At 43.1% G+C, this 23,649-nt stretch overlaps 2 protein-coding genes across 12 annotated transcripts in view; one reads left to right on the plus strand and one right to left on the minus strand.

Annotated features, from left to right (window-relative positions):
- rbl2 (retinoblastoma-like 2 (p130)) overlaps positions 1-11,980 on the minus strand; it is a 16,570-nt gene extending 4,590 nt beyond the window's left edge. For 2 of the 4 annotated variants that reach the window (XM_077007594.1, XM_077007591.1), the window contains exons 1-15: positions 11,658-11,980; positions 10,902-11,032; positions 10,331-10,531; positions 8,334-8,398; positions 6,122-6,250; positions 5,631-5,791; positions 5,302-5,366; positions 4,661-4,832; positions 4,281-4,444; positions 1,870-1,982; positions 1,502-1,605; positions 1,243-1,380; positions 824-988; positions 594-690; positions 216-449 (exon numbers count right to left, since the gene is read on the minus strand). In XM_077007594.1, the coding sequence (XP_076863709.1) occupies positions 216-449; positions 594-690; positions 824-988; positions 1,243-1,380; positions 1,502-1,605; positions 1,870-1,982; positions 4,281-4,444; positions 4,661-4,832; positions 5,302-5,366; positions 5,631-5,791; positions 6,122-6,250; positions 8,334-8,398; positions 10,331-10,531; positions 10,902-11,032; positions 11,658-11,795 (2,077 nt within the window). In that variant the 5' untranslated portion in view covers positions 11,796-11,980. Of the gene's footprint in view, positions 1-215; positions 450-593; positions 691-823; positions 989-1,242; positions 1,381-1,501; positions 1,606-1,869; positions 1,983-4,280; positions 4,445-4,660; positions 4,833-5,301; positions 5,367-5,630; positions 5,792-6,121; positions 6,251-7,092; positions 7,751-8,333; positions 8,399-10,330; positions 10,532-10,901; positions 11,033-11,657 lie in introns of those variants that run through there. The other 2 variants (XM_077007592.1, XM_077007595.1) reach the window with 2 other exon arrangements.
- Positions 11,981-12,555: 575 nt separating this feature from the next.
- Positions 12,556-23,649, plus strand: part of rpgrip1l (RPGRIP1 like) — a 41,096-nt gene continuing 30,002 nt past the window's right edge. For 3 of the 8 annotated variants that reach the window (XM_077007597.1, XM_077007598.1, XM_077007596.1), the window contains exons 1-25: positions 12,558-12,752; positions 13,024-13,119; positions 13,212-13,356; positions 13,506-13,816; positions 13,899-14,007; positions 14,133-14,276; positions 14,391-14,496; positions 14,716-14,862; positions 14,955-15,028; positions 15,127-15,266; positions 15,381-15,487; positions 15,562-15,612; positions 16,147-16,326; positions 16,436-16,553; positions 16,652-17,104; positions 17,365-17,507; positions 18,106-18,469; positions 18,625-18,851; positions 19,090-19,179; positions 19,344-19,409; positions 19,652-19,820; positions 20,789-20,880; positions 22,535-22,721; positions 23,102-23,186; positions 23,414-23,547. In XM_077007597.1, the coding sequence (XP_076863712.1) occupies positions 13,032-13,119; positions 13,212-13,356; positions 13,506-13,816; positions 13,899-14,007; positions 14,133-14,276; positions 14,391-14,496; positions 14,716-14,862; positions 14,955-15,028; positions 15,127-15,266; positions 15,381-15,487; positions 15,562-15,612; positions 16,147-16,326; positions 16,436-16,553; positions 16,652-17,104; positions 17,365-17,507; positions 18,106-18,469; positions 18,625-18,851; positions 19,090-19,179; positions 19,344-19,409; positions 19,652-19,820; positions 20,789-20,880; positions 22,535-22,721; positions 23,102-23,186; positions 23,414-23,547 (3,730 nt within the window). In that variant the 5' untranslated portion in view covers positions 12,558-12,752; positions 13,024-13,031. The other 5 variants (XM_077007599.1, XR_013131098.1, XR_013131099.1 and 2 more) reach the window with 5 other exon arrangements.

Consider the following 23,649-nt stretch of genomic DNA (forward strand, 5'->3'; position numbering starts at 1 on the left):
CCAAGTCCAAGTCAGTAAAGGTAAAGTCTAAGTCAAGTCGCAAGTATTCAGTGATGATGTCGAGTCAAGTCACAAGTCATCAGTTTAGTGACTCGAGTCGGACTCGAGTCCAAGTCATGTGACTCGAGTCCACACGTCTACTGTTCATGACTTTATCTACGATTGAGACTATATAGGTGTAGGTATAGACTATAGAATAGTGTAATTCAATTCACCTTGCACAGGTATGGTAACTGTTTGACCATTGTTAGCAGTAACTGTAGCTGTTGCCATAGTCACCACAGTCTGGCCTGCAGGTATAGTGCTGACCAGGGAAGGCTGTGCGGCTCTGACCGAGGCGGCCGGGTCAGAGGTCGTCTCCAGGTCCACAAAGAGGCGTCTGCGCACGGTGCTGGAGGGGGGGGAGCTGTATCGCTCCTGCAGCGTCGCTGGGGAGGGCGACACACCTGCTGAGATCCACAGGTAAGTGAACAACGGAAAACTAGAGGAAACAAACAGATGACTGTAGAAAACGTCAAATTCCCCAATTACTCCGCTATCGCAGTTTGCGTAACTATGGTAATTCTGGCGTTAGCTGTGCTACCGTCTTTTACCTGTGGCCGCTCCACCAGCGTTAGCACCGAGCTCATTATTTTGTGGGCTGTGAGGGTTGCTGTCAGACCCGTCCTCCAGATACTGAGGGGGCGTTACCTAACAAGCGCACACCGACACACATAGACAAACATCATTATCTCATAGCACCATACAGAAACTACTGCTGCTTGTGACATCGGGGCATTAATAAATTAGGGGTAGGTGGTCAAAAGCAGGCGTGCGGCCCGACCTCCTGGCAGGAGGGCACGTGGTTCCTGGCCTCCCTGATGCTGTCCCACAACGGGGAGTCCTCTCTCCACGATAGACTCTCCAACACCTGTTCCTCCACATGGTTCAGGTGCTTCACCACATCCCTAAACAGACCATCCTCGGCCCGGACCAGAACCTCAATTACCTAACACATGGAGAGAGAGAGAGAGAGAGAGAGAGAGAGAGAGAGAGAGAGAGAGAGAGAGAGAGAGAGAGAGAGAGAGAGAGAGAGAGAGAAGAGAGAGAGAGAGAGAGATTCCATCTGCGTTGCCATGTTATGAACAAGCAGGGCAGGAGTGATTGCTTTGTTGCTGGTATTGAACGAATGCTGATAGCTTCTAGCCTGTTATCTACTGCAAACGCATGATGATTTTTGAGGGCTGTTTGTCGTTTGGCTACCTTGTAGAAATGGTAAGGAGGAATTCCAAAGATCTGCAGAACCTGCTGGAACTCGCCAGGCGGACGGTAGGAGAAGATCACAATCTCCAAGCAACACGCTATCAAGGAACGGTGGAACATGTCCTGCTCTAGAATACACTGTGAGAGAACATCGCAATGAACGAATGACTCTGAGGAGTCAAGGGCAAACCATGAATTCATTTTTACATGTGGTGAATGGATGAATGACTAAAGGAATGAGACAAGAGAGGAAGCTCACAGAGAGGTCACCGTCCCCAAGTCTCATCTTCTCCTGGTCAATGATAGCCTCCAGTGTTTTGTTGTACAGCGCTTCAGCTAGGCAAAAGTATTTTGCAGCAATATCTGCAAAACATACATACAAGTACAAATATTCCAGTGTACAGTAAACTGTAATTGTTTAATAATAATAATAATAATGCATTTTATTTTAGGCGCCTTTCTAGCACCCAAGGACACCGTACAAAAAAAGTACAAAATTAAAATGAACATACAATAGACACAGTAAAATTGTTATAAAGAAAATGCTGAACAAATACACAACAGACTATAAAAACCCCAAAGCTAAATTCACAGCTAGGTGAGATGATTCCAGGTTAGGACTCAAACCTCTTGCCAGACTTTGTTTCTCTTCTCCTTTTGCCTCATAGCTCTGGAGGAACGTGTCAGACATCTCCCTCAGTCTGGCTGCCATGGCTTGGCTGGGATTCCTTGCACAGGCCCTGGGTTAAACAGTTTAAACAGACCATAAGTGGTACTACTGATGTGACAATGCATGACATTAGCTGATGCTTTATAGCCGAACACCTAGTGAGCAACAGTCAAAAGTAACAAGGTAGTTTCCTGGTACAGCAATAACAGGACAGAACAACAGAAGTGCAAGCAAAGCTGTACCTCAAAAATATGAACAGGAGGACTTTCCTTGTAAACAGCTATACTGGGGCTTTCATGATTTGACTATGTTTAATAAGTGTAGGATGTGAGGTGGACGTGAGGTGAACGTGAGATAAACATGAGGTGGACGTGAGGTGAACGTGAGGTGGACGTCAGGAGGACTTGAGGTGGACGTGAGGTGGACTTGAGGTGGACGTGAGGTGAACGTGAGGTGAACGTGAGGTGAACGTGAGGTGGACGTGAGGTGAACATGAGGTGGACGTGAGGTGAACGTGAAGTGAACGTGAGGTGAACGTGAGGTGGACGTGAGGTGAACGTGAGGTGGACGTGAGGTGAACGTGAGGTGAACGTGAGGTGAACGTGAGGTGGACGTCAGGAGGACTTGAGGTGGACGTGAGGTGGACGTGAGGTGAACGTGAGGTGGACGTGAGGTGGACGTGAGGTGAACGTGAGGTGGACGTGAGGTGAACGTGAGGTGGACGTGAGGTGAACGTGAAGTGAACGTGAGGTGGACGTGAGGTGAACGTGAGGTGAACGTGAGGTGGATGTGTAGTGGACGTGAAGTGAACGTGAGGTGGATGTGAGGTGGACGTGAAGTGAGAATGTGAGGTGAACGTGAGTTGATGTGAGGTGGATGTGAGGTGAACGTTAGGTGGACGTGAGGTGGACGTGAAGTGGACGTGAGGTGGACGTGAGGTGAACGTGAGGTGAACACAGTAGCGAACCGTGACCATTAAACCTGGGCCCGCTACCCCCCCCCCCCCCCCCCCCCCGAAATTTTTTTTCCTCTCCTAATAAACTGCAATAAAAAATAAAGAAAAATACGAAAAACCGAGACAACAGTAGGTTATAGCTTTAGAAACGCAATAAACAATAACATTTGTACTAGATAACTTGTTAAGCAAAATAAGTTTCCAAACAAAATAAGGTTTCACAGCTCTGTGGTTCGCGAAAGCGGAATATGTAAATGAGGACGTCAAAGGACTTAATCGAAACTAGCTAGCGACGGTAGGCTAACGACAGCTAGCGTCGCCACAGCGGGCGGAAATGATCATACAGTTAAGCCCGCCCACTAAGAGGGAAGATATGATTGGTCAATTTTACTGTCATTTGAAACTGGTATTGCGCTGAATTATAACTGCCAGGCCCTCTGTAAACGAACAGCGGGCATCACAGTCCTGATAGGGGGAGACACAGGCTCACAGGCTTCCACTTAACCCCTCACCTTCAAACACAGATTGAATAGACACGGGTGAATAATTTATTTGCTTATATTTTTGCAATTGTTTAGATGTCGATTGTAAAACTGTAAGTAGATAACATAAAATTGGATAATTATATATATACTGTTTTAAGAATATTTTAGGCCCTCTAAGAGGGCGTAGAGGGCCCTGACGGTTCCCCACTGGGTGAACATGAGGTGGATGTGAGGTGGACGTGAGGTGAACGTGAAGTGGACGTGAGGTGGACGTGAGGTGAATGTGAGGTGGATGTGAAGTGAACGTGAGGTGAACGTGAGGTGAACGTGAGGTGGACGTGAGGTGGACGTGAGGTGGACGTGAGGTGAACGTGAGGTGGACGTGAGGTGGACGTGAGGTGGATGTGAAGTGAACGTGAGGTGGACGTGAGGTGGACGTGAGGTGGATGTGAGGTGGACGTGAGGTGGACGTGAGGTGAATGTGAGGTGGACGTGAGGTGGACGTGAGGTGAACGTGAAGTGAACGTGAGGTGAACGTGAGGTGAGCGTGAGGTGGACGTGAGGTGAACGTGAGGTGAACGTGAGGTGGACGTGAGGTGAACGTGAGGTGAACGTGAGGTGAACGTGAGGTGGACGTGAGGTGGACGTGAGGTGAATGTGAGGTGGATGTGAAGTGAACGTGAGGTGAACGTGAGGTGGACGTGAGGTGGATGTGAGGTGGACGTGAGGTGGACGTGAGGTGAATATGAGGTGAGCGTGAGGTGGACGTGAGGTGAACGTGAGGTGAACGTGAAGTGAACGTGAGGTGAACGTGAGGTGAGCGTGAGGTGGACGAGAGGTGAACGTGAGGTGAACGTGAGGTGGACGAGAGGTGAACGTGAGGTGAACGTGAGGTGGACGTGAGGTGGACGTGAGGTGGATATATTACTTAAAAACCTCTCGCAGCCTCAGACTCGGTCTGTGTTTGAGTCCGGTCAACAGACTGTGTAGCCTCCCCACACCCTGCATTGCCATGGAGACCGGCGTGCCAACAGCGCTGTCCTGCATGCAGGTCTTGCCCGTCAGAGGAGTGGACACTTTGAGAGTAGACGCCTGTAAACCAGACATCCAGACTCAATCGCTAATTTACAAAGAAGCACCAAACAAATATAAGGAGACCATGATTGAGGACTGAAGGAAAAGTTGAAGGAAGGTTAATCACTTCAAACGACCTTCAAATGGTTTTACATGTTCTTGTCAGCTGGAGAAGTGTTTGTATATACAGGCACGTAAGTGGAGGTTTATATTGTGAGTTTTCTGCAGACTCACAGAGAGAGAGCTGTGGAGAACGTTGGACGGACGTTCCTGGTTCTCTGTCCCTTCACACAGACTCGGGGCAGGAGTGCCAATTTCCTCACTCGCCCCCTCCCCCAGAAATATTCTCTCATCCAGAGCACCTGACGAAAGAATGTGCTCCTCATACACTCTGTTCAGAGATGCACTGACACACACACACACACACACACACACACACACACACACACACACACACACACACACACACACACACACACACACACACACCTGTGATGGGCTTTTGATGGGAAAAACACAGCTCTGCATTAACACAAAGGACAGCCAGTTCATTTTATAACTTGTGGCAAGAATTTCAAAGAGAGCTCCCAGATTTTTTGGTCTACAAAGTTTGTGGCTGTGGTTAACTCCTCCTTACAGGACTACAACCTCATTCCAATAAGATATCTTTTAATTTGGCTTTTGAACCAAATATCAACTAGTTTACAGTTATAAAACATGTGTGAACAGATCTAAGTTGATTTAACTGCAAACTGAACCATTTTATTCACATTAAAACTACTTTGGACCAATATAGATTCATTCAGTTTTGCCTAGATGTGTGTAGTTTATTGGCGGGGTAAGTACTGTCTTTTTTTGTCATTTCAGACACTTACAGACAGTCTCCAAAATTAACAGGATCCAAGAATCCTGTGAGTGTTTCTTCTTTTCCCTTTAAAATCTGTAAATAAGTAGCAAATGAAGAGAAGAGTATTATTTTTATTTATTTATGGATAAAATGCGCTGCAAAGCCTGTGAGATGTTGACAAACAGCACTGTATCAAAGCAGCTCCATTCCTATGCTGTGGTAGTGTAGTACTGGGCTATGATCACTCTAGTGTAGTACTGGGCTATGATCACTCTAGTGTAGTACTGGGCTATGATCACTCTAGTGTAGTACTGGGCTATGATCACTCTAGTGTAGTACTGGGCTATGATCACTCACCTTGCGTTCAAACAGCCTCTTGATGAAGGGTTTCCAGAAGTGCTCTTTCACTCCTTTAGCCTCCAGCACCAGACCGTCATGCAGCTCACACAGTTGCTCAATGAAACAAAAAGGACCCACTCCAGGCTTATAGTCCTTACTGCTGAAATCTTCTGGAAGACCTGTGTGCATGTGCACACACACACACACACACGCACACACAAACACGCACGCACGCACGCACGCACACACATGCACACAAATATATATACACACAGAGAAAGCTTATATGGTGGAAGCATAATATGCTGTTAATCTCAAAAGAGGATGAATAATTAGAGAAAAGATCATTGTTTACTTAGCAATGTGCCTTAAAAAGTGTATGTATGTTTGTAGTAGTATAGGACATGCATAGGGAATATGTATGTGTGTTAGTGTGTCTGCATGTCTGTAAACAGCCGTTGAACTTCAGGCTATGTGTGTGTGTGTGTGGTTGATGGTCTGGGCTGTACCTTTGAAGGAGGGGTTGAGCAAATCTTTGCGGTTAGAGCACAGGAGGGAGTTGCAGTAGACCAAGTCAAGGGCACACAGCAGAAGGTGATACGAGTTCACAAGGTCATCGCTGATCATAGGAAAGTTGCCTGCAGACAGCAGCGATGGAGGGCAGAGGAGACACAAGTGATGTGGGCACTGTGGTCCTGACCAAGGCTAACATGACAGACAGCGTTTGGAAAGCACGACGTATTCAGGCATTCTGTTGAACCCTGGGTTATGTCATCAGACGTCCTCAAACAGGAGCTTCAAACCAGCTGCCGTCCGCTCAGACAGCTCTGACCAGCAGTGTCGCTGTGAGCTGAAACACGTTTCATAACAGCGACGCTGCACTACGGGCAGCCTGTATATCAACCAGACAGGAGCCGTGATCCCCGCGCTCAACAGGAAAAGGCTGCAGAGGGGAACCTGCTCTGCTCAAGAGCCACACTGCTAATTTATTTCTTCCTGTTTAATCGACCTGCATGCTGGGCACCAATGCGAGGCCCAGCCAACATTCGTCACAGTGCTACCAATAAAAATGATTCATATTTAGACTAGGAAACTTCTGCGCTCGGGGCAGCAGACACACTCCACAGACTCTACACCACGTCATATAAAAGGCAGAGTTGATACTGTCTATACAAAGATAATCACATACTGATCTATAGCACTGACCCAGTATTAACTCATTATAGTTTTCAAGCAGAAAACAACCTTAGAGCCCACTGAAATGTTCAGAGCTACTATATTCTTGAAGGCCTTTTGTTAAAGAAATTAACATGAAAACATTTAAAGATTACAGTAACAAATCTCATAGAGTCCATCAAATAACTTCATCATGCTATCATTGGATTACACGCACACAAAAAAGACAAAATGTTTGAAAAGAATTTCTTCCAAATTCACTGTCAAGTCCGAGAATACACAGTGTGCTGCAATCCGTACTTACAAACTCGTCAGTGGTGTCCACAGGGAAAGCAGTGAGCTGCTGTCTGAGCACTTAGCGAGACCTCTACATTATGACAGCGGCAGAACGAGGGGGTTTAAACCAGAGAGAAGGGGATTAAAGAGGTAGGGAAGCTGAGAGCCACCCTGCTGGACCAGAGGCCGCTCAAATACGGACAAGCCCTGACTTGTCATCTCCACTGGTTACTATGATACGCACTGCACGCTGCACATGCCCGGAAATAATTGTCTCGGTGTGTGTGTGTGTGTGTGTGTGTGTGTGTGTTTCCCTGCTGTTTCGCTAAGGGCAGACAAGGCATGCAGCTGTCAAACCTTATTGTTCTGTAAAGTCACACGCTTATATTTCATATAATGCTTCTTGGGATTTAGCTGTTTTTCACATTGGACTTCTTAGTCTAATAAATATGTAAACCTGACAGTTTTACTATGGCTATTTGCTCCACCGAGTATGTTTGTTAGTGTTTACTAGTTCATTGGTCCACAAAATGCTGATATTTTCACATCGCTGTTTTTATTTAAAACACTTATAACTAAAAATCAAAGACAATTACCACACAATTCCTCAGAGCCCAGTTAGCACAACATGCATACAAAAACACTGTTAAGTGCTCCATTTTAAAGAAGGTTAAAATAAATCAATGCAGTGGACCAGTGTGTGTGTGTGTGAACCAACCCCCCCCCCCCCCCCCCCCCCCCCCCTACACCGAGGCTTCTAGCTGATGCCGACATGTCTGCACAGGCCCAGCTAATGAGTGCTGATCACACAAACAAGCTCTATTTCTTGACAGTAAACAGGAACAATCCGTATGCTGAATCAACTCTATTGGGTAAAGATTCCCAATAAACACTCTTCTCTTCTCTTGTCCATCTGCGTAAAACTCAACATTGCTCTTCTGGACTTGTTGTTCTGGAGTTATTCTGAATTCAGGGTCACTGGGCTCAGAAAATATCCTCCAATAGCATCAAATGTGAAATCCCCTTCTGAACTGACCTTTTTTATAACGATCATATTTTTTCTACCTTGCCAGTAAGAAGACTAGGAAAGATGCAGTGTGCACGTGAGTCATGTAGGCATGTTCAGAGATATGTGTACAACATTTCAGAAGATATACTGAACACTGGCACACATGGCATGCACCAGCCGGACAGTTGGGCCCAGACAGTGCCTGGTGTGGGCGGGGCTGTGGAGGGCCTGGTGTGGGCGGCGCTATGGAGGCTGCTTACCTTTGGCCTGCACAAACAGGAGCCAGCAGAATTGGAACACCTCCACCACGGTGCACGGATGACGCCTGAGGACACAGGAAAGAGGAGACATCTCACACTCCTGTGAGGACAGCGAGCAGGGAGGCGTGGAGAGGCCGAGCACGAGGACACGGCTCACTGCGAAAGTGAAGTTATACAACAGTCCTCCTCTCCACTATCAATGTAGGACGCGGTCTGTACTGGTTATTGGTGTGGGATTAATGCTGTGATGTCTGCTCCTGTAGGTCTACCCCCCCCCCCCCCCCCACACACACACACACACTCTTTCATGCCCTCTACGTCTGAGATGAGAAAGTAGGTTTGTTCTGACCTGAGACATAATCAGTCCAAAGTTTTAAAAAATCACTAAATACCCATTTATGAAACTTTAGTAAGTTCATATGACTAAGTTATGTGTTAAAAATGTAGAATAAAGCCATATACAAAGTTGATATACTCCTGTGCCATTATTACAACATTATTACAAGTAGGGCTGGGTATTGATTCAAATTCCAAGAATCGATCCGATTTCGATTCTGAAGATTAAGAATCGATTTTTTTTCGATTTAATCCGATTTAATCGATTCGATCCGATTCGATCCAATTAGGGGTTTAGTGTTATTAAAAATGTATTTGAGCTGTTTCCTGACTGTGTACAGAAGCAACATGTTAAAACTAGTATTATATTGATATTAATCAGCAAATAGTTACTGGTAGTTGGTAGTTACTGATGGCTGGAAGACTGGTGAAAAGCGTCATCATAAATCTACCTTCAAGAAAGGTAATCCAGGACAATAAACAGAGGACATCTTTGAGGTGTCTATATCTGCAACAGTGGGCTCCTACTGGGACACTAACCAGTGCATTATTATTATTATGATTGAAATAATTAAGAATTCACCCATAAGCTGTTGCTACCAAATGCATTTTTATTTTTAAAGTGCTCACACTTAATAAACTGAAAGTATAAAATGTAAACGTGTATTTTTCTTTAAAGTGAGAATATAAGAACAGAACTCTCACGTTACGGTCCCCGACCCCTCCGTTTTGGGCGCGTTAACGTCGTCTGCGTCTAATCGTCTACGTCGGTGTATCTCCGTGGGTGCGGGTGCCTTGTGATAGTCCTCACCTGTGACTCGTCTCGTCATCACGTGGGGTTTATGTGGTTTGTCTATTTAATTTGCGTACTGTGCTCGTCGTTGTTTGAGTCACACGTGTTCTATGTAAACGTGTTTTATGTGCGCTGTCTGCGCTTCAGTAAATAATGTAATAAACGTAACGATTTGGAAAGTGCAAAGGATTCTGTCTCGTCCATCGCCTTGCGCCCAACGTTACAAGAACATTTAAAACTTTTTTTAAACTGTAAAAACACTGGGTAAACTGTCAGTGACATGGACTAACTGTAAATAGTCACTGACACTGGATAAACTGTCCTTCTGTTTTTAGATTTCCGATTTGACTATCGTCGTTACCGGCACTGTCCGACGCCAAGTCGTTTTACAGTTAGTTAGACCGAGCACGCCTGCGTGAATTCAGTGACGAGGCGGGGGTAAAAGTTCACTAAAAAATCGATCTTTGGACGTACGAATCGATAATCAGATCATCATATGCGAATCGATTCTGAATCGGAAAATCGATTTTTTCAACACAGGCCTAATTACAAGTGATTGTTCATTACTAACACTAGAAACCAACGAACAGACAAAGTTGCATGCCACAGCACCACAACACATTCAGTTTCTTAAAGCAAAACTAATATTCCAGGGGTTTATATCAGAGATAAGAGAAGATGGAATACAAAAAAGCAATAAGATCTTTGTAAGATAACTAGAAAGGGCAGTTAGCAACTACTACGAGTGACCTTTGAATTTCTCATTTAATGTCAATAAAAGTTAGACATTAGGTGTCTGTATACTGTACATACAGTAGCTGAATAGAATATGGAAGAGATCTAAATTCAGCCTTATAGCAGAGCTTACCTCTGCTTCCTGCTTCTGTGAGCTCTAGGTGCTTCTTCAGAGGGGGTTTTAAAAATGTCTTTGAAAATAGGGACATATTTTTTAAAAATGACAGACGTGACTGTGAAGTTCCTCTCCAGCCTTTCTGTGCTCTGCCGGAATTCCTTTGGCAGGTTGGCCATATCCTGCCATTTCTTCATTTTGCTGAAAAACTCAATCAGGCTATAAAGAGAGCAAGCCATAGTTACTCAAATGTCAATTACATGCAGATAGTAAGGTCTGTTGAAAGGCTTCTGTTTTTTATGTTTGTGTTTTTTAATGCCAGCAGAAACATATAGTGCTGAGTGAACTTCAACATTAGTTCTTTCACATTTTGAACAATGTTTTTTTGTCACAAAATTAAAAAAAAAAAAAAGTCAAATGTTTGGTTGGGTATGCATACTGTTGCAATTAAAACACTCTTTAAGATCCCTCTTCTGACATTACATCATCCTACACACAACACCCGTATGTAAACAGTACATTATGATTGCTCTCTTCTATCTTTGAAAAAGTGTGCAAACAATGAAACAGGTGTTGGTGTCAAACACACCTTTGTTCTGAAGAGCGCAGGATCCGTGTCAGGGACACATAATTCCCTTCGGCGGTGCCTTTGCCTACAGTGGGTACAGATGTCCTACAGGCCACATACAGGGCGCATGCCAGCCAGTGTAATTCACTACCCTGCGAGAGAGAGAGCACGGGGGCACTACCAGGTAAGAGCAATGTTGTAACAGGATACACCAATGTAAACATTCATACAGTAAAGGATGTACAAAAAAGAACAAACATTGTTTTCTGGATTATATACATATAGGGTCTAAGAATAAACTAGTAAAATGAGATAGTTCTAAAGTAGGGAATGTAATGAATGATAGTGGAAATATTTAGACGAGTTTAAAGTATCCAACTAGTTTTTGAAACAACGATTCACGTTTCATTGAGAAGCAACGTTAGGTCCAGAAATCACAAGACCTACTAGAATAACTAACCTCTTAACCCGGGTGGGTAGTCTACACCTAATCTTAGTCCATCGTCACCAATAATCGTACCCAAAATAAATAATAAATATGTAAATAGAATCTGCAGTGATTTTGCCAAACATGTATTTGCTCTATTGGTAATACTAAGGTGTGTGTGTGTGTGTGTGTGTGTGTGTGTGTGTGTGTGTGTGTGTGTGTGTGTGTGTGTGTGTGTGTGTGCGTGTGTGTGTGTGTGTGTACAACACACGTTTGACTCCAGTGAATCAAACTGCGTGCGTGTACCGGCGGGCCCGAGTGATCGGTCTCACTACAGCCCACAGTCTCACCTCCAAGGTGTAATTCTTGCTGATATTTTCATAACTCCTCCACGCTCCGCTGCTCGCCTCCTCGTCCATATTCAGGACTCGACACAGATCTTCAAACCCCAATTTTGCTTTCTGCACAACGTCTTCCTCCTCGCTCATTTTTACGTGCGATCAAACGAGGGTTTCCAGGAGTCGTGTCGCTTCAGACGATGTACGAAAAGCAACGAGTTGTAAAATATATCATTTATATGTCTACGGTGCGAATTGAAGCCGAACCGAGGCGTTTCAGTGCCCTACGGACCGTACAGTTCTGCACAGTGGAGCCATTTAAATGTCCTTTGACAGACAGCTTCTACCTTGCGCACTTGACTTACGTAGAGTGCGTAAAGTCATTCTTCGGAATGTAGTATGTTTTGTCATGTGACGTAAACGTGTACCGTAATACAAAAGAATGCGTGCGGGACTCTTAGCACACGGAAGCGATGGCCCCGCCCCCTCCGTCCCGAATGTCATTCTGGCCTGACGGTCCACTATTTCACTTTGAGAAGGTTTAATACCCGTCAAAATACAACCTGCTTCACTGCAATAAACGGTCAAACAAATGTTTATCTACACTCACATACATTCGCATGCTCAAATGTCTTCTTTATTGTTTAATTATTGTAGTTACCTACCACATGATATTGGTGTTATTGTAAGATATTTATACATTTTGAGTGGTTTAATTGCTCCTAAAGATAATATGGTCATTGTAATGGTTGCTACTAATGATCTATGATAATAGTATCGTCTCCTATTTATAGCTAGTAAAAAAATATGTGGTGAAAAATATATTTAGACTAACATTTTGGACTAACCACATGGACCTTGGAGCAATAGTACCCAGGACTACATTTCCCATAAGGCCTAGACAGGAAGTTGATTTGTGAAGGCAAATTGTTTGCTAGCAACAGTCGCTGCAGATGCCCCTTACCTAGCTAGCTGGCTAACGGATAAATGAGCTAGCTACGTGGCTATGTGGTGTGCTGTGTGAAACGTAACTACTTATAAATAAATACTAAGCTGTTGTTTTAATTTTTAAGTTAGGCATTGGAAATTTGCAACTTGTCTTGGAAGGTAGGTTAACTGATAATTTGGCTCTGAAAATCTGATGCCCATCTAGCCAAGTTGCTTTTCTCCATAATCTCATATAGTACCTGTTATATATAATATAGTACCTGTTATAAAGTACCTAATATATAATATAGTACCTGTTATATTTGAGCTAACGTTAGTTAATATGGGTTATCTAGCTAAACATGGACATAATACTAACTTGACAGGGAATAATGCCACGTTAGAACGCAGTGAATGGTGGGGTTGGAAGAGTAAAGGTTTGTGTTTTCAGGCTGCAGGATGTCTGTGATGTTGGCAGACGAGACAGCTGCTGATATCCCTGTGAGGGACATCCCTCTAACCCTTAATGGAGCAGTCTTGGAGAAAGGTGAGACACGCTGTTTGGTTTATTGGTGTGCACTCTTCACCTCAAAGGCACAATAAAGAAAAACTCAGTTGTGTAACATGAAAACTCCACAGAGTCACTACTTTCCCAAAATGCCCGAGCCAGACAAGCTGTGGCCAAGGTGAGCAGAGATGAACTTGAGGACAGATATCTGCGTTTGCAGGAGGAACACCTCCTGCTCAAACAGCACACGCATAAACAAGAGGACAAGATCAAGAGGTATACGTTTAATTAAGAGTACGTTACTCAGTCACAACTTCCTCTTGTAGTTTAAGTAATTTTGCTCATTTCATTTGATTCAGGTAGCTGGTGTCAAGTCAGTTGATTATTTTAAGTGTATGCGTGCGTCTGTGTGTATGTCGCTTCAGGATGGCCACAAAGCTAATCCGCTTGGTGAAGGACCGTAAGCGTGTGGAGCAGGTGTCTTCAGCGGGACGTGCGGTTGGGGGCCGCGATGTTGAGATGGAAGAGATGATTGAGGAGCTGCAAGAGAAAGTGCAGGAGCTGGAGAAACAAAATGAGGGGCTCAAACAGCGTCTTCTCACAGCAAAACAGCTTCAGAGCCAGAGCCGAAGACCAACACCCTACAGCCACATTCAGTCCCGTATCAACTCTGGCCTGCGCAGGTTTAGGGAGGACTCACCGGCTTCTCTTCAGCGGCCACAAACACCAAGTGGAGGTATAACACTCAGTCCCGAACTGTCACATGCTTTACTGAGCACCTGGGAGGTATTAATTAATACTAATTCTGGTTTTTTCAGCAGGACCCAGACAGGTAGAGGGAGAAACGAGCAGCAGGCCACCAATGGGGCTCCTGCCCCGATATGGGCACAGTCTTCTGGATGAGGCCCGCTCAGAGATCCGCAACCTGTACGTGCTGTAAACACTTGTTCACCTACCAACTCTCATAAATCTATTCACACCGGATGGAGATGGATGGAGATGTTCTATCTGTACGTAATTTATAATTCATCAGTGCCTTCTTCTCAACAAAGGGAGAATGTAATCGAGAGTCAGAGGGCTCGGATAGAAGAGATAGAGAGATCCACAGAGATAACGAGAGACCAGCTGAGGAGGAAAGAGAGAGAATATGAGGAGTCTCTCCTTCAGCTAAGAGAACAACAGGCCAGTGGTCAAAGGTACCCGATTGTTTGTACTGCTTTAATCGACATTGTAAATTATGGGCTTCTATAGGAAGAGGAAGATTTTCTGTGTAATGTTTTTGGCAATAACATATTGAAAATTGAACATAGGTCAACCATTAAGGACAATGTGGAGATGATAAAGCTACAGAAACAACTGGCTGAAAAAGGAAATGCGTTCACTGTGCTGGAGGGAAGATTCCTTCAGCTACAAGAGGTGAAAATAAAACATTATTCAAGCTGGTCTTTAACATGCAAGAGCAAACAGGGAAAAGGGCACCTTGTTTTGTTCAGTTTTTTGTAACCCCGCCCAAATGCATTGGTGTTAACATTCAACACGAATAGCCTGAGATTTATATTTGTGAGTGGTTTAAGCATTTATATAGTTTTAGGATGTTAATTTAAAATGCTGTGAAACTGGTCTGGATCTGTGTAGAACCAGAAGACCCTGAAGGCCAGTCATGACGTAGCAATGGCTAAAGTGGATGAGCTCACTGGGCAGCTGAAAGACGAGAGACTGAGGACTTTAGGTCTGGAGAGCCAGCTTCACTCTACAGCATTGGAGCGAAACAGGAACGCTGAGGTACAGCAATAGAGCAGCCGCGTCTCACTGCAGCCAGGCAGAGGTTAAAGGTTAACACCATGTTAACTTGCTGATTTTCTTCTTTTTTTTAGTTGCTTGAGCGAATTCAGGACTTGGAGAAGGAGAGAGACTTGCTCAAAGAAAACTGTGATAAGTTAGTGAACAGGTGAGTAAACAGAAATAAGAAATAAAATGAGAACTGGACAAAAACATCAAGGCACCTGGAGTGAAAAAATGTTTTTTTTTTTTTTGTCGTTGCCTTAGTGCATTTGATGTTAGTCAGGAACAGAAGTGGAAGACAAGAGAGCAACAGCTCAAACTGCAAATTGCCCAGTTGGAGATGGCGCTGAAGTCTGACCTCACTGATAAAAACCAGATCCTGGACAAAATTAACACAGAGAGAGGTAGACCAAGCTCATGGCTCTGTTTCTGGAATACCCATGCAATAGTATAGTAAATACAGTGCTACACGTTTCATCTGTACGGCTATTTTAATGTTTGCACGTTTTCTGTTTAAGATTTAAACAAAAATTTGATGCAAGAGAATAAAGAACTTCAGCTTCGTTATCTGGAACAAAAGCAACAGTTGGATGAAATCAAAGACCGCATGAAGATCTTCACCAAGGTAAGTTTATAAGTCTATGAAGTATGTGGTGATGATCATACTGTAGTCTTACCTCTGTTTTGTTTATATTATAGGAAAGCGAAATAGATGCTGCTGAACTGAGTGAAGCGTTGATGCTCATAAAGGTAAATGTTCTATAACATTGAAAGGATTTTAGCCAAATATCCCATAAAGCTGCACAAAATTGGCAGTGGTTTGACAGCTAGTTAAAACTGTCAATCCACAAATGGGATATCTGGCAAAAAGTAGAAGATTGAGTTCAGCACTTGGTCATTTTGAATGAGATCACATGGTTGGCTGATACTTAATATATTTCTTCAAAATGAATAACCGAAAGGTAATGTGTGTCTGATGTGAATGGCAGGCTCATGAAAATGAGTGAAACAAGCACAACTTAATGATTTATTTAAATTCGTTTATAAACCAGTTTTAAATAATGTTAAACACTTTTGAAGATGGAGATCTAACAGCAACCAAGTAAGCTAGGTTACCTTTCCAGCCCATTTATAAGTTATCATAAAGATTGTGTCCAGTGAAGAAGAACTTTCTTACATTTTTCATAAACCTTTCATGGACATTTTTCATGGGGAATTCACATTTCATGTATTGTGGCTGGTTTGCCCCTAATCTTCTTGAACGGATCCTCTCATTAACATCAGGTGCGTAAGACCCAGCACACGGGTGATTTGGGTTTCCTGGAGAAGGTGGAGGCAGAGGTTCACGTGGATGTAGAGCGCTCGATGAAAGAACTTCAGGCCATTCATGCAGAAACCGTCCAAGAGCTGGAGAAGACTAGAAATATGCTCATCATCCAACACAAGATCAATAAAGACTACCAGGTGCAGAACCATCAGCAGATCAATGTGCTGTAGTTTCGTAACCTTATCAACTTTTGAGCCAAATCCTTTTCCTTTTTCGTCTCTTGTATGTGTTAAAAATGTTATTTAGGCAGAAGTTGTGGCCGTTACACGCAAAATGGAAGATCTGAAACTAGAAAATGAACTTAAGCAAGAGAAACTGGGTCAGCTTCTGGACACGAGGGCTGCCAAGATCAAGAAACTTGAAGGTTTAACTACATTCAAAACATTTGAACTCTTAGCTTTATTTGAGCTTTATTTGAAGCTCACTCAACTTTCTTCAAACTTTCTCATCCTTTTCACATAGCCCAACTGAAAGACATTGCGTACGGAACCAAGACCCACGTCTTCAGAGCCGACCTCACAGATGATAATATGACTGACGAGTTTGATGAAACGGTTCATCTCGCTCGAGGAGAGAACCTTTTGGAGATCCACCTGGGCACAGCCCGGTTCGGTCCTGAGGCTCTGGACAGTCTTGGTGACAAAGACCCGGCCACTTTCTGCACTTATGCATTTTATGACTTTGAGCTGCAGTCCACAGCCGTAGTGCGGGGGCCCCAACCAGCCTTCGACTTCATCTCACAGTACCTGGTGAAGGTGGACGACTTCTTCTTGCACTACCTCCACAGTAACTCCATCACCGTGGAACTGCATCTGGCTGAGGGCCTGGCCTTCCGAACAGTAGCCGCAGGCCAGCTGCACCTCAGTCAAGTGTTGGAAAGAGATGGAAAAGTATTTGGTACACTTCAATTGGTAGGTGAGTTCAAAGAAGGCATTTTGGGTAAGGATATAGTTCTGCTGAGTCAAAAATTGTCATGTCCTGCTAAGAAGTTCATAGTCGGTAGCTTTCAAAGAGCATTTTTTAAATGTATTTTTAAAGTGCAGTGTTGATCTAAATTAATACTCTTAATATATTCAACATATATTCTCTTCTACTCAATTTCTTGCCTTTTAATCTACAGATGTATTTACCTCCAGAATTGCTGACTGAGTTGGTGTCTTTCTCTTTGTTGGTAGGGGTTAGTGGTGAAATCCACGTGCTTGCTACTCTGGATTACTGGCTCAGACTGAGGGTTCCTATGGAACAGGCCATTCTCCTGTTTAAGGAGAGAGCCAAAGCTCAGGGCTACCTGAGTTCCAGCCTCAGAGACCCGAGCCAGGTGTTGTTAACACTCACACATCTAATTATGAAGAGGCAGCAACCTCACTTTCATCTCAGGGTTAGCTGTGCTGCTGGTGGAAGGATGTTTCATACATAGTTCATACATAGTTTACCTACCTTACCTACCTGTGAACAGTCTAAATGAAATAGTTCATACATAGTTTACCTACCTTACCTACCTGTGAACAGTCTAAATGAAATTCTATATGAAAATGTGATTGTCGTTTTTGTTTTCTCAAAGTTACTAAACTATAACTAATATAGTTTATATTATATATATATAATGCTATTGATTATTTAAAGCTATCCAAGATACCCAGTGGCCCTTACACTTCATTGTTACGATAATAAATATAATTATATAATTTATAAAAAAAAACACACCTGGTAAGTCTTACAAAGCATCTAAAAGTGAACAAGAGGTGGAGGTGCCCTTTTTGCAAGAACTGATCATTTCCACACATTGGTTCCTTAGTCACTCTTCCCTCGTGTGTGTGTGTGTGTGTGTGTGTGTGTGTTTGTGTGTGTGTGTGTGTGTGTGTGTGTGTGTGTGCGTGCGTGCGTGCGTGCGTGTGTGTGTGCGTGCCCCCCTGCAGGCTGCGTCTGCACCTCTGCCCAGCTCCTCATTCAAAGATGGGAACCTGAACGAACTCCACATCACAGTACATCGCTGCTCTAATCTTAAACCCAGGGCCCCTCATGCCCAGCCCAGCCCATACGTCATCTACAAACTCTTCCACTTCCCTGATCATGACACGCCCATCATCCCTTCTACCAACCAACCCCAGTTTGAGGATCGTGCAACCTTCCCCATGGCAATGAACTCTGACCTTGATGTATATTTGAGGTCTGAGGGTTTGATCCTGTATGTGTTTGATGATCAGGATTTAGAGAATCAGCTGTATCTGGGGAAAGCCAAAGTGCCACTTATATCCTTGGCGCATGATAAAGCAATTACTGGTGAGAAGCTTTTTACTGATAAGCTTCAGTAATCACTTATTTTACATTATTTTTTGGCACTGGCTGTGTGCTACTATTTTACTGCATTTTAAATGTTTTTTATGAGTTGTGTTTATTATTGGTTGTACCTTTCATTGCTGATGTGTGTGGTACAGGTACGTTTGAGCTGCTGTGTCCCGCTGGTCTTCCCAGTGGCTACGTTGACGTGACTCTCAAATGGAAGTTCACGTACCTGCCTCCTTCAGGATCGGCCATGACGGCAGAGCAGGCCAAGTTCATTGTGAAAGAGTCTCCTGTAAAATTAGCAGTTGCGGAAGCTGGAAGTGTGAATGGAGGGGAGGAGAGAGAAGTTTTTCCTCTGCCCTCTTCCGCTACTTCTGAGGTGAGACACAGGCTTGTGTACGCAAAAACTTTTATTTATTTATTTAACTCAAATGCAAGGTTTCGATTGGTTCAAGGACAGTCCCAGATATTTCTTCAGGAGATGGGGCTGGATTTTTGCAATTTTACACTGGACGTTTTAATGGTTGTATCCTTGAACTTAAATTAAAAATATTCTAGTATCTTCAGTCAACTATTTTCAGTGATTCACTTTTAACATGGTATCTTGGTCTCTTTAGACCCCACTACCAAAGCCAAGACTGCGTAGCTTGACTAAAGCCCCTACTAAGAAAGTTTCATTCTTGGAGGTCACAGAGTCTGAAAATCAAGTAAGAAAGGGGAAACATAAATATATATATAATATATTTATAATAATAATAAACCAATATATATTAATTGGTTTATTTTCAGTTATTTATTCATTGTTTATTTGTTATAAATAAATGTTTATCCTGTAATTTATTTATTTTTGTGTATTATTTGAAATGACAAGATTAGTGAAACTACTCCCTCCAGTGGTCATCAGGAAATAAAGCCCTCTGCTGTCTCAACTCCAAAGGTTTGCAAATGCATAGTGCCATACCAACAAAGCTTTGTGAAAGCATTCCATGAATATGTATTATTATTGAATATGTAGCTATTATTAAAGCTGTAGCATGTTAATCAAAGGTTTGTAGATTAAGCAAAAACTAAGAATTGGTTTAAAACCATTTTGATCTGTAGTCATAAACGTATTATTATCTCTTGAAATATAAGAATTATTATGTTTGTTTCACAAAGTTAACATTGCTTTAAATACAGACGGAACAAAATGTCCGAGTAGTCGAGGTGGGGCAGGCCCCTACAGGCAGAGAGGAAGACGAGGAGGAGGAAGAGTCACATTTCTCAGAGGGCCAGGTGATTGCAGTAAGCTCTCAGTCTGTATCGGAAGATTCAGAGATCTCTGAGGAAATCCAGGAGCCAGAGGAAGGTGCATTTTTCTTACTGCTGTCATTCATGATCTCTTTAGCGTTTCTTAATCATATGTTTAAACCTTTAACAAATCTTAGATTTCTTTGTGTCTCTTCCTTTTGTGCTTTGTGTTGTGAACATCTTGACTAATCTCTGACATTCAAATCAAGCGTTCTGTGGATATTTTGATGTCGACAAATAAAAGCGCCGTTATTTTAGACAATGTAATGTAGGACAGTCTTTAGCCGTATCGCATAATTTTACAGCATTCGCATTTTTCAGCATGAGGCAGTTCTCAGAGTTTTTTGTTATTATGTAGTCTTTTTCTCATTGGTTGGTTTATTTTGGTTGACTAACTGATTGTAATATTGGGATGCCAATTCCATATATACTGCATTGGAAATATCTCCCTTGTGTTATTTTGTTGCTTATTGCTGTCAATACATTGTGTATTTTTAGGGGCCATATTATATTACAGGTGCTGTATATTGGATCCCGTATGCATTGTGGGGAAAGCAATCCGTCTGTTCGGGCTTTGTGTTCACTTTCATGTGAATCAGCACCTGCACTATTGTTTTGCAGGCCTCCCTACAGCAATGCGAGGGAAAAAAAGTCATAAATATTGCAGGTGCTGCTGCCAATACCCTGATATGTTGTCTCTTGGTAGCCAACAACATAAATGTTAATGACTGTTGACCTTGGCCAAGAGGCTGTCTTTTAAAGTTATCATGTCCAGCATGTCACTCTTGTGTTATGCTGGACTACGGGAGGCGAGGGGAAGAGACAGAGATGGACAGAAAGACGACGTATCTGCTTTTAGATGGTTGACAGCTTTAAATAATTCCGCTTCCTCTCGTGCTCACTTCTCTATTGTAACTTTCCTACCGACATAATTGTTGTGCTTTGTTAACATGCTCTCTTGCTTTCTCTCCCTCGCTCTGCCTCTCCCCCCCTCCCTCCACCATCGCTGGTTCTTTCTTTGTCTAGACATACAGCAGGGCTCAGATCTAAGTGAATCGATCCTCTCAGACAGCGATGACTGCATTGTGCCTGCTCAGAGCACCCAGAACAGGAAACAAGTGAGTACACTCCTGTGTGAGTCTAACAGAGAGTGAATGTGAGAGTATCTGTCTGTGAAAACAGTGAGAGGAATTCTTCGAGGTTATTTCCCCCACATCCCGGGCTGTTTTTATCAGTATCTTAGGGGGGTTTAAGTAAACACCATAGCTTGAAAATGGGGAGTTTCGCACACATAATGAGACTTCAGCTGAGGAATAAGTTTCATATGTGTTACATCAGTTACAGAAAGTAAATTTGCAGCTTGTCAATAATGTTTTCCCTTGAGTCAACAAATCCAATTAACAGGCTCGAACTAATAAGCCATTGTGTATTGTTTGCTATGTTGTATTTGCACTGGAGCTGCTGACTTGCTCACTGGGAAATGTTATTTTATAAGACTTTGCAGGGTTGGCAGAGCATAGAATACATAGATGAACACCCTGGTTGTGAGGACCGCACCCACAGATGTGAAGTCCCAACAGAGCATAGAATACATAGATGAACACCCTGGTTGTGAGGACCGAACCCACAGATGTGAAGTCCCAACAGAGCATAGAATACATAGATGAACACCCTGGTTGTGAGGACCGAACCCACAGATGTGAAGTCCCAACAGAGCATAGAATACATAGATGAACACCCTGGTTGTGAGGACCGAACCCACAGATGTGAAGTCCCAACAGCAAGTTGTCATTAACGAATCATTACTTTACTACTGCTCGGTCTACTGCAACTATTACTACTACGACTACCAATGTTACTACTAATACTAGTACTATTATTATTGCGATCATTGCCTCCTACAGTTATACCTGCCTCAGTCCACCTTTTTATACTAGTATTCCTACAAAATTGTGAACAATTTGATTATTATAGTAAATTCACCTGTCCTCATGGTCAAGGATATGAGGGCATACACCGATGAGTGAGATGTTAGTATTAGAACAGCTCTGTTTATGTAAGTGATTCTGATCCTGGCATAGCTGATATTCCATCAAACAGTTGACATACAGTTTTACAAAGCATGGCACTCCATGTAGTTGGAACCCTGGACAAGAAATAACATGATATGTGATGGAGAGAGAAGTTAAAAGAAAATCTTTTAGTGAGGCAAGAGAGATGGACAGACAGACAGACAGACAGACAGCTTCTAGACCAAAGTGACAGTTTCATGGTGAAGACACTTAAAGCTGAAATTTGGACTAGATGTCTGACAGACTGACATGAGACAGAGACAAACAGCTTCAGGTGTCTCCATCATTACAGGCCAGACGTTCCCAACAGACACGCTGTCATCTTTGTGATGGAGTTATTGCCTGACTTGTGCTCATCGTTCTTAATAGTTCTACTCTGAAAGTTGATTGTGTATAAAGTATAAGGGTGTGTCTTATCGCTCAGATCTAGGAGATCTTTCATGTTGTTGATGTTAAACAGAAGATAATGGTGCTGGATTTTGTGAGGAATTTTTTATTACATTTTTTAATGGAGTATGGGTTCTTCTAAAATGGAAATAAAAAAGTTTCCATAAAATATATTGTCTATTATTTCCAGCGCAATATGCAACTAGGTGCAATTCAAATGGGCATATAAAAATATCTGTGTAGACTATTTACAAAAAAATAGTTTTAAAGCTCATTTGCAAAGATATATTCCTGTGTATTTTTGTTCTACTAGCCATCGGAGCGAATACGCGTGGAGATCGTCGGTCTGAGTTTGAGGCCGGGCTCCAGTGTCTCGCTGGACTCCAGTGTGGTCAGGCTGTTTGTGGAGTATTGTTTCCTGGACTTACCTTCAGTGGAGACTCCACTGTCACTACCCAAACCTGCACCTGGACACAGCATCTACTACAACTACAGCAATGGTACACACACACACACGCACGCACGCGCAGGCAGTCACAGACACCTACATGCAGCATTTATTTAACAAAAAACAAACCAAATCAAAAGAAATCCCATAAAATGTCGGGCGGTTTCTGACAGCTTCAGGGCTGTTCACACCTCCAGATCATAAGGGCTTTGCTGGAGAAGACACAGGTTTATATGTAAGGGAATTTCCATCCACTCATTTGAACTGCTGAAAAGTTCTATGACTGGCGAAAGGTTTATAAGTTGACTTACTACTGCTTTAATGAGAATCCTGCTAACTCCTGACAGACTGCCAGTACTGCTCAGTGGCTCATTATTGGATGTTTCGTGGTTAGCTCACTTTAATACTACTTGCTTTTTTCTTTGCTGATAGTGATCCATGTCGATGTGGAGAATAACCGGGCCAGACGCCACACCCTTAGAGCAGTGCTGGAGGGCAGGAGGAAAAATCTGGAAAAGTATTCATTTCTTCTTTAATTCTCCTTTTCATTTGCTTTGTTAACCTTAGTAATGTTGTTTTAATTGGTTTTGTTTTGGACGGACAGTCTCCATCCACAGTGGGATAAGTGGTGTCTACTAATTTAAAAGAAATACATTGTACAAGATGCATTAATTTCCCGTCCTGAATGTGTTATGGTGGATTGTGCCTCTGCTGTGTGTCGGAGTCTCTGCTTCACTCTTTCAGTATCAGATTTACGGTGGTCAGTGACCCACCGGAGGAAGAGCAGGACAGGGAGTGTGAGGATGTGGGCGTGGCCTATCTTCACATCCCTGACATTCTGAAGAAGCAGAAAGACCTGACCGACGTCAGCCTGGATAGTGAGTGGGACTTTTTATTTGACCTTGACTGTGTTGTGTCTGTGTGTTTGCCCTGCTGAGATGTATGATTATATCATATGATTCATGGTGAATCGCTCTAAC

The sequence above is a fragment of the Brachyhypopomus gauderio genome, chromosome 5 (assembly GCF_052324685.1).
Source record: "Brachyhypopomus gauderio isolate BG-103 chromosome 5, BGAUD_0.2, whole genome shotgun sequence".
Taxonomy (NCBI): Eukaryota; Metazoa; Chordata; class Actinopteri; order Gymnotiformes; family Hypopomidae; genus Brachyhypopomus; species Brachyhypopomus gauderio.